This window comes from Vanellus vanellus, assembly GCF_965231255.1.
Source record: "Vanellus vanellus genome assembly, chromosome: 1".
In the NCBI taxonomy this organism is placed as follows: Eukaryota; Metazoa; Chordata; class Aves; order Charadriiformes; family Charadriidae; genus Vanellus; species Vanellus vanellus.
Window position 1 is genome coordinate 121,087,702 of NC_138905.1, and position 9,513 is coordinate 121,097,214.

Below are 9,513 nucleotides of genomic sequence, written 5' to 3' on the forward strand. Positions count from 1 at the left end.
TAAGTAGGACTTAGGTAGGCCTTAGTTGACTAAGTGAAAAACTATTTTGCAGAAATTCCCTGCCCAGCTTCTGTTTTGTGCTGGAAGTTCTCCACGTGTACAGGTGTCTTCATTTTGACCCTCATTTTACTGGGCACCCAACAACTCTGCATCTGGGCATGCCATGAAGCACCCCATAAGACACCAATGGATTAGTTTATCTCGTGTGTAAGCAAGAAGAGCCAGAAATGAGGCATTCTTTGGCTTGTCATCAAGCTTCTCCCAACACACCCCTTTCTCTACTTCTCCACCTCCGTCCTGCATAGCAAGGCTCCCCAAACTGTGTAGCTGCTGCCACTTGTGTTCCCAAATCTGCCCATTGAGGGGGTGAAGGTGAGACTCCTCCCCATGTCTGAGGCAATTTGTTCCCACATTTCCACCCTTGCAGGGGAATTCACTGATAAGGAATTGGGGAGATGGGGAAGGGGAGACTCTGCACTTCCTAATGAAGCTGCATCACTGTATGGATGAGGATTTATAAGGCCAGAAAGAAAGAAGGCATCAACATTACTCTCTGGGCAAGCTGTTAGGGTGCTCAGCTGGCCGTGGAGGGTGTGAGCCTCGGTCTCTGCACCAAGAATTTCTTACGGGTTTACAGTCTGGCTTCCTGAGGGAAAAGACACCAAAACTGTCTTAACATGGGTGCAGAAACATCCCAAAACATATTTTCTTGCTTTGATTTTGGAAATGGCTATTTTGTTTTGACTGACACATTAAGTAAACAAATTAATAAAAAAGCGTGTTCGCTTGTGACCGGTATTGAGGAAAACCTCAGCCCAAAGGACTGAAGCCTTGCAAAATTTGAAACCACTGAAAACAGAGTCATAAAATGGAGAGGTCAGGAACAGGTGCTGTGAACCTATGGTAAGATACTTGCAGAACATATAGCAGTGTGCAGTCTTGTGAGAAACAACCCTGCTGCCACAGCGACACGCTTCTCTGGTGGTGTTGCAAGCACTGCTAGTTTGGATCTTTTGATTCTCAGAGAGTGGGAGAGATGAGAGGAATGGGATACCAAGCAAAATGGGGGAAAACAGGGTAACAAGAGATACCGTTGTGGAAAAGAAATACCTCAGAGAGAAAGAAGGACAGGATGTAGCTACTGAACCCTCCTGGAGGCATCCTAGAAGGAAGAGTGAAGAAATAGTGGCGGTGACTGCAAAACAGGATAACAGTAGGCGTTAAGATCTCTGAAGATCTAGTCCTGGCCTTAGTATTGACTGCTGACATCAAGTGGGGTAGAACATCCCTCCTGTCCTCCCTCAGCTCAGTTCCTTCTTTGCGGTGTTGCTGAGATATTTGCCTGTGCCAGAGGCCTACTGTGGGGGGTCACTAATGTTCCTACAGCAGGTCAAAGATGTAAATGAAAGTGGAAGTACAGCTTGATAAGCGTAATGCAACAAAAACGTCCCTTTCAGCCTTGCAGAGTAGTTCTGGCACCCAGCTCCCCAGAAGCAGAGAGGACAGGCTCTGGGGAGTCTGTTTGGACTTGCCCGTGTAGAAAGAGCCGGGTAAGGTTTGCACAGCAAGAACGAGGAAAGGGTTAGTGGGTGGGAAAAGCATCACAGCAGAGGCAGGTTTTAAATGCTTAACTGTGCTAATGAAGTGTTTGAAACTGAAAAGAGTTTGAAGCAACCATACGCCAGCAAGGGAGACATTCAAAAGTATTGAATGTTGCACTGCTGAAGAAAAGCCATTCGTAAAAATAAAAGAGCAGAACAGGTTTCTGGGGAGCCTTTCTCTCTTTTCCAGCAGCATTGTATAAACCATACTACTGAACATCAAAATGAGACTTTCAGACACTGATCAGGTTACTTACTTCTTTCTGAAAGAAGGCTTTGGTGTACATGAAAGTTCCCGGACTGAAGGCTCTGCACAGCCAAGTCCCCCGTTCACCTGCAGAGGCCAGGGCAGAGGCTGGAGGGCAGGTTTTTGGAAGGGCGGACAGCTCACTTGCAGTGTGTTAGCTGTTCAGATGTTAGTCGTATGTGCCTTTTCTCCACTTGGAGGCCTGATCCGGAGACCTGTGAAATCGCTGGGAGCTTCTCCGTTAACCTCAATAAGCTTTGAGTCATCTTTTGCCTTCTCTCTGCCTGCTCGGCTGTTTTCCTATTTGCTTGCATCAGTGTAGTTTCCAAGGCTCATCTGTGTAAATCAATAGTTACTGCAAAGCCTCGCGTCCTGCCCTTGGAAAGAACAAGATTCCTGTACAGAACTCCCTCAGAAACAACGCCCCATGAGACTTCTCCAGCTTCAATTCATCTTTCATGACCAGAGGTCAGGCAGGCAGCCTGGGAGAGACAAAGATGGATTGGGGTTTTCGCTTTCTTCATGCTGGTCTGTAAATGGCTGTCCTTGCCCTGCCTGGAGTGATGAAAAATATGCCGCAAGCTCCCCCACCGCACCGCTCACCCCCACCTCCGGCACAATCCCTTCTGCGGCCCCCGGGCACTACGCTGCCTGCAGGCTCGGCCGTGCCTCTGCTGTCACCTGCTCCCGGGTGCCTGAGCCCAGGGAGAGTCACAGGGCTGCCCTGACCTGATGGGTGGCTCTACGGAGGGATGGGGAGCCAAAGGCACAGATTTGGGACTGATTTTGACTTGAGGGGGTATTCACAGTTCTCTTGGCTTTATTAAAGGAAATTCCTTTATTAAAGGAAAATAAAAAGCTGTATAAAGGCAGCATCTTTCACAATCTGACTGACTGCCAGCCTGCCTATCACCACTGTCAACACTGGTAAGTCCTAGCGCTGAAGGACTCTTTTATGAAGTCCAGGGTAGCAGTGTCCAGCTGTATGACTGCATGCTGCAGCTGGTGGCGGAAGTGATGCATCCTCTTGCAATCACCGCATCCCTCCCTCTACCTCTGCTCTCTCCTTTTGTGTTCCGTAACTCAGCCACAGAGGAGGATTTTGCTGGTTGACAATTGCACAGCGTAACCTGGTGCATAGCCCAAAGGGAGGAGGGTGTTCATGCTAGACAGAGCACTGAGAATTCAGGAGGGACTTTTATAACCTACTGAACCACACAGGACCTAGGAAAGATCTAAAGATTATGCAGTTCTTGTCAATGTTTTCTTTCTTCACCCCTGTTTTTTTTAATGCCAAGCCCGCTAATGGTTTATGCTGGTTGAAAATACCATTCGAGTTTTGCCCCTGTATCAGAGTGGCAGCGAAGCGTGCGTGAGGGTTTGCTCAAGTGGCAACGCATATCTGATTTGAGAAAAAGCAAACAGCTGAGGCCATTCGAACAAGTCATGCTCCTGCACACTTTTAATCGGTTGTGTCTGCCAAAAGAGATCTTGCACAAGCAAATCTGGCTTCATGCAACAGGAACATTCTTGCGTGTATGCAAGCTGGCTTCAACTTCTTGATAATGCGGTCTCTGGAAGCAGTGTTAATGCGCTTGTTATATCCCTGGCTGCTGGAATTACCTTAATATCAAGGTATTCGTGGTTGGTGGTTTGGTATGTAGCTCTACGTTTTATTGACTTTGTCTGCACTAAACTTCCTTACCGGCATGTGCTCTAATGGGGAGTCTCCTTTGGCTGCTCCAAAGGGCTGGTGAGGAAAGGAGGTAATTCATCAGACATTAGAGTGCTAGACAAGTCTGAGATGTTTTCATTTTCTTCCCTCTTTAAGTATCTGTTTCCTTCAGTACACTTTTATTTGCAGCTACAGTTTGAGTAAGGGTTTTTTACAGGAATAAAAATTACTTTATCGGTGTAAAATCAGTTAGCTAATGGACAGTAGATGTTATTTTAATTTAAAAATGTAAACTGCGATTATTGTTCAGGATTGTTTGCTTATATTAACTTATGCTTTCTGATTTAGAAGGAGAGGACTAGAAACCAAACAAACCAAAATGTTTCAGCTGAGGTGCTGGGGATGATTGTCAGGGTATAGAATATCTGAGGTGCCTATATAAGGTATAAGATGGGAAATAGTAATGCAGGTGTTATGGGTTTTATACACACAGACACCCACGAATCATTTATTGTGGGATATTGTACAGGTTACTTCACTCAGGAAGCAGTGGGGAAGTGGAGGGCAGGGGAGAACCCTCCTCTGAAGCCCAGTTTTGTTCCACGGTTGGTTTCATCAGAGCTTCTTCCCCTAGATGACTGCTGCTGGCTGCTGCCAGTGATAAGGGAGGGAAGCAGAGGCAGCGCTGCTCCAAGGCAGCGTGACAGATCCTCTCTTCTCGCATCAGTATTTTTGCAGGGAAAGGAAACCAAGATGAATTCCCCTGGAGAGGAAAAGAGCACTAGAGGAATTCAGGATCACACAGGAAAAAGTGATGTAAGAGAAAAAAATAGGAAGCAAATCAACACAAAAAATACCCTACCACCAAAAAAAGCACCAGAAATTGGCTGGGATCCATTTCAGGAAATCACTGTAAAGCTGAGTAACTTTGTCACATACAGAAATACAAATCAAGGGAGGACACAAAAGATGACAGGGAAACTCTGATACAGCCTATTTCTTCTATGGCGAACTCCAAAACTAACAGCTCTGCCATACTGACCTCACACGTGGAGTTCAACTTTACACATGGGGACAGTAGAGAGGCACAGTGAGAAACGACTTTGGTTGTGAGTTGAAACACAGTCTGGAGCATGCCAGACCTTGCCTAGGGCTTCAGCAAAGCTTTACTTCTCAGGTTGAGCCTGAAACAGCAAATTTTGCAGCTATGTCTCTGTTGGCGTAGCCCAGAGAAGACTGTGCCTTGCAACTGCCTTCCTACCTTCTGTCTTGTGGGGAGAACTCTTCTGCTATGACATTGCAGTACATCAGTGATAGGTGTTCTCCACCAGGTCTGGGAACGTGGCAGGCTGCAGTGTCAGGATTTTCTCTCTTCAGGGCTCCCAGACAGGGAACAATCTATTTCGGGGCAGGGCAGAGGCAGGGGCAAGAACTCTTACCAAGCCCTTGCGTGGGTTGAAACTGTGGACCCATCTGGTGCTGCAGGTGCATACGGTGCAGTGTATGCATACCAAGTCTGGCATATGAAGGAAGTATCAGAGTCACAGTGCCTGTGGGGCAGAGCTGTTCTGCACAGCAGATTTGCATCCCGTGCATCCCAAACATGCCAGATTTATTAGACATGTGCTGACCACTTGTGCAGAAGCCAGTGTTTCTTGGGCATGGTAGAGCCATGGTGAGTGTGGTGTGCTGAGCGCCCACATGCCCCTCGCCTTGGGCCACCCCTGGCCCTGACCATGTAAGTCTGCTCTTCGCTGAGCCCGCAAGCCCTGTCCCTGCCCCACCAGCTCAAGCCCACCAGCTGGAGCACCGAGGAGGGAAGGTGGAGCCTTGGCCATCTCCAGCCTCGTGGCCTCCAAAGGAGGAGGAGCCAGCGGCCCTTGGGAGCTGCTCCCAGGAGCAGGCGTCCAGGTAGGCTGAGCAGGGGGATGGGGTGGGGACATGTCCCTGGCACTGGAGTGGAGATGCCAGCTCTCTCCTGGCCTAACAATTTGTGGCAGGGAAGTTTCTTCTGACAATGTAATGTTTGTGCCTGGAAATAATGGCTAAAGGAAAGTGTGCTTGAGAGGAAGAGGTGTACTTATTTCGCGACTGATTTTTGCACACATTTTATACCCATGGCTTATCCAGGGTGAGGCTCGGTGTGGGGAATGAAGTGTCTTCAGTAAGCAGTATGCATTTTCCTAAAAGACTTCCCATTAGAGGTTGCATGTATTTACTGTGCACTGACAGTAGTGCTTGATTTTGAGTTTGCCTGAAGAGCAGTTGCATGTACGCTCCTTCCCACCCCTACCCCTCCCACCCCACCCCCATTTCCTCCTGTTGTTCTTTTTCAGATCACTTGAAGGTTTTTTCCTGTTTATTATCCGGACATGCTGCGCACTGTGTGTTGATTTGACTGTCACATAAGGAATCTCCTACTGGGATCATTGATGCATTCCTTTCTTTTATATATATACGTGTGTGTGTGTATGGCAATGGCTCCTAGGCTATAGAAGAGAAATGTTGGTGATTAAACCAAAATTGGAACGAGCTACAGGTGTTAATGGGAGTTAAGTTTAATTACCCTTTCCCAGAAAACCTGCAACACTGTGATGCGTATAGTCATAGACAAAAATTCTCCTTAATTGACATAACAGGAAAGGTCCTTCAGTGAGCAATTATGCTGATGTCCTGGACTGGCACATGTGTGTACCACAAATATATCTTGTACTTCCTGCAAAATTCTTTTAAGTAGCTATAAGGAAGACGTTCTTTTTTGGTTGGGATTTTTTTTTTTTTTTGGTGGTTCACGAAAACGAATCACTTACTTAAGGCTTTTTTTGAGGAAAACAATGGAACAAAACAATGCTTTTTGTACGACCTGCCAAAGCACAAAGGATGCATGGGATGTTTTTTTTCTTTGTTGTTTTTGTCAGCAGGAAGTTTTGTTGTTGGAAACGACTATAACATGCACTGTCCTTGCTCTACGTAATCACTGTCTGGTCCTGCAAGCCGGGTCTTGTTACTTGCCTCATCGAACTGGCACAGGCACCGTTCTGCTTCTCTTTGTGGGCTTTGTTCAGTCCTGAGTGTCCGCACACTCACTCTCCATCCGGACTGATGCACAGTAAACAAACTTCAGGAGTCGGGTGGTCCAATGATTGCTGGGTTCGTGCAGGTCAGGGCCCACGGCTAGAATGCTGACTTTGTGAATTACCTCCTTTTTTTTTTTCCTTAGACGGCTTAAAATCAGAGTGCTGTACACTGCAAACAGCTTCGAAGCATTTTCAGGTGTAAATATTCCTTTCCAAAACTCGACTTTGATGTGTTAAGGTCTGCTTTGTTTCCCTCTAGATTAGTTGTACGTTTGTAACAAAGAGCCAGATCCGATTGAGTAAATCACTTGTGGAAGTTAATTGTTCACAGTGAAAGCTGGTCTGGCTCATTTTGCCTCCGTCGCAGGAAGAGACAGAGGTGGTGTGCTGGATCTGCGTTCTAAACCAAGCATTGACGCGACTTTAATTTTGATCAGATGTCTCTCTTCAGGGCATTAAAGAAAACCTGCTCAGTAATCAAAAAGAGCCTCTTCTCTAGAGAAACGTAAGAAAAAAAATTTAATGTATTTTACAGGAATAAAGTACTAATATAAAATTTCAGCTTGGTCAAATTTCTTTTGCAGGCTATCATAAAAGAAACCTAATTCTCCATATTTGGCAGTCACCAGAATCAAGGAATGATTTTTTTTTTTTTCCCCTGGAAACAAGACTATCAAATTATTTGTAATTTCAGATATTGTATGATGGTAACTTTATATTCCAACTGGTTTTATGCACTGCTGCTGTGTTTAGATTATGTTTGTGCCTTCTCTCCATCAACATTTTCAAGTGCTTTGCTTTCATTAAGTAACAGTCTTCTTTTATTCTCTCCTTAGGACTGAAGCAGTGAGAATGGAAACCACAAAGATTAATATGTCTCGCATCCCGTTGGTTAATGGAGGCATTGACACTGCCATGCTGAAGGCACACAAACCCCGTGTGATGTCCAAAAGCGGTCACAGCAACGTGCGGATAGACAAAGTTGATGGCATTTACCTACTCTACCTTCAAGATTTGTGGACTACAGTTATAGACATGAAGTGGAGGTACAAACTCACCTTATTTGCTGCTACTTTTGTTATGACCTGGTTCCTCTTTGGAGTTATCTACTATGCCATTGCATTCCTTCATGGTGATTTAGAAATAAACAAATTCACCCCAAAGCGCGAGCCGTGTGTCAAGAACGTAGACTCTCTGACTGGGGCATTCCTCTTCTCCCTGGAGTCACAGACGACCATTGGCTATGGATTTCGTTTCATTACAGAGGAGTGTCCTCATGCCATTTTCTTACTTGTGGCCCAACTGGTCATCACCACCTTGATTGAAATCTTCATCACAGGTACCTTTCTGGCCAAAATTGCAAGACCTAAAAAAAGGGCAGAGACTATTAAATTCAGCCACTGTGCCGTCATTACGAAACACAACGGAGAACTTTGCCTGGTGATCAGAGTAGCAAATATGAGGAAAAGCCTTCTGATACAGTGTCAGCTTTCTGGGAAACTTCTTCAGACATATGAAACCAAAGAAGGGGAGCGGATCCTGCTGAATCAAGCCAGTGTCAAGTTCAATGTTGATTCCTCTTCAGAGAGTCCATTTCTCATTTTGCCTTTAACCTTCTACCATATTTTAGATGAAAGCAGCCCTTTAAGAGATCTCACACCTCAAAATCTCAAGGAGAAGGACTTTGAGCTTGTGGTGCTTCTGAACGCCACGGTGGAGTCCACCAGTGCTGTCTGCCAAAGCAGGACTTCCTACATCCCCGAGGAGATCCACTGGGGCTACGAGTTCGTGCCTGTGGTTTCTCTCTCTCCAAATGGAAAGTACGTTGCGGATTTCAGTCAGTTTGAGAAGATTAGGAGAAGCACAGATTCTATTTTTTATAGTGTGGACTCTGAAAAACAAAAATTAGAGGAGAAATACAGGCAGGAGGATCAAAGAGAGAGGGAACTGAGAACGATGTTGTTACAGCAGAGCAATGTTTGAATGGGCAAACTGTTCTGATTAATCCTTTTTGCAAACTGAAAAAACATACTCTGTGCTGTATGTCTGCTATGAAACCAGCAGTGAAGTACTTTTCAGCAAATAGCTTTGGTGCAGAGTAAAACTATCCCTTCGTTTGGCTGAGTTGTTAATCAAGTATTTTGTAATTAGGCAGGATTTCTTTGTTCATGATCTTCACTTAACAAAGTTGGATTTGTATTAAGTCTCTGCCTTACACTACCACTAAAAGCAGACACACCACTTTCCGTTTGGAAAGTGAAACTGGATGCACTGTGCTGCTTCCTTCAAATATTTATTTCACATGGTTTTACTGTGAACGTGCATTCACAGAGGCAGCACACAGTACTGCTAGAAGAAAATATGCTCCTTTAAATATGTATATTTAAAATGTATATTCTTGTACCAGCTAATGCCTTCGCGGGGATTCCTGATGCTGAAAGTAAGTTGATTGGAGAGACAAATGCTTGGATGTGGGAAGAGCCTGCAGGGAGGTGATAAACTCTTTAAATCTTGAAGGAGGGTGACAGAGTAGTCATGCTGGGTGGTGAGGAAGGGAGTTTGCTCTCAGTCTCTGCTACTCAAAGCTTTTTTTGTGATCACTCACTTTTTTAGCCTTGTTAATGCCTGATTTATCTACAATAGCAAAAAGGGGAAATGAGGGCAAGCTACAGAGAATCATAACAGTAATCAACTAAAGTTACGGCTGGCTTTGAGACACCTGTTTTTTATCCAATGTAAATAGTTTGTAATAGCAGCGTTACAATACATTTCTACAGATTGCTTGCTTTGCTATGGACCATATTTAATTTTGGTTAAAAGAAAGCTGTATAATGTCTGTAGACAATATTTACTTTTTCTGGCAACCATAAAGGACAAGCATTCCTTTCATCGATTTCATTTTTGGTCTTTTAA

General features: G+C 45.0%; 1 protein-coding gene across 2 annotated transcripts; it reads left to right on the plus strand.

Moving 5' to 3' along the window:
- Positions 1–3,361: 3,361 nt before the first annotated feature.
- On the plus strand, positions 3,362–8,793 carry KCNJ15 (potassium inwardly rectifying channel subfamily J member 15; the record flags this gene model as incomplete). 2 transcript variants are annotated; one of them, XM_082480141.1, is made up of 2 exons in its annotated part: positions 3,362–3,504; positions 7,437–8,793. In XM_082480141.1, 2 exons carry the CDS (start codon positions 3,362–3,364, stop codon positions 8,581–8,583), a joined length of 1,290 nt encoding a protein of 429 aa, XP_082336267.1. In that variant the 3' UTR covers positions 8,584–8,793. The 2 variants fall into 2 exon arrangements, with proteins under 2 accessions (XP_082336267.1, XP_082336268.1); XM_082480142.1 differs by lacking the exon at positions 3,362–3,504 and adding an exon at positions 7,038–7,105.
- Positions 8,794–9,513: the final 720 nt, after the last annotated feature.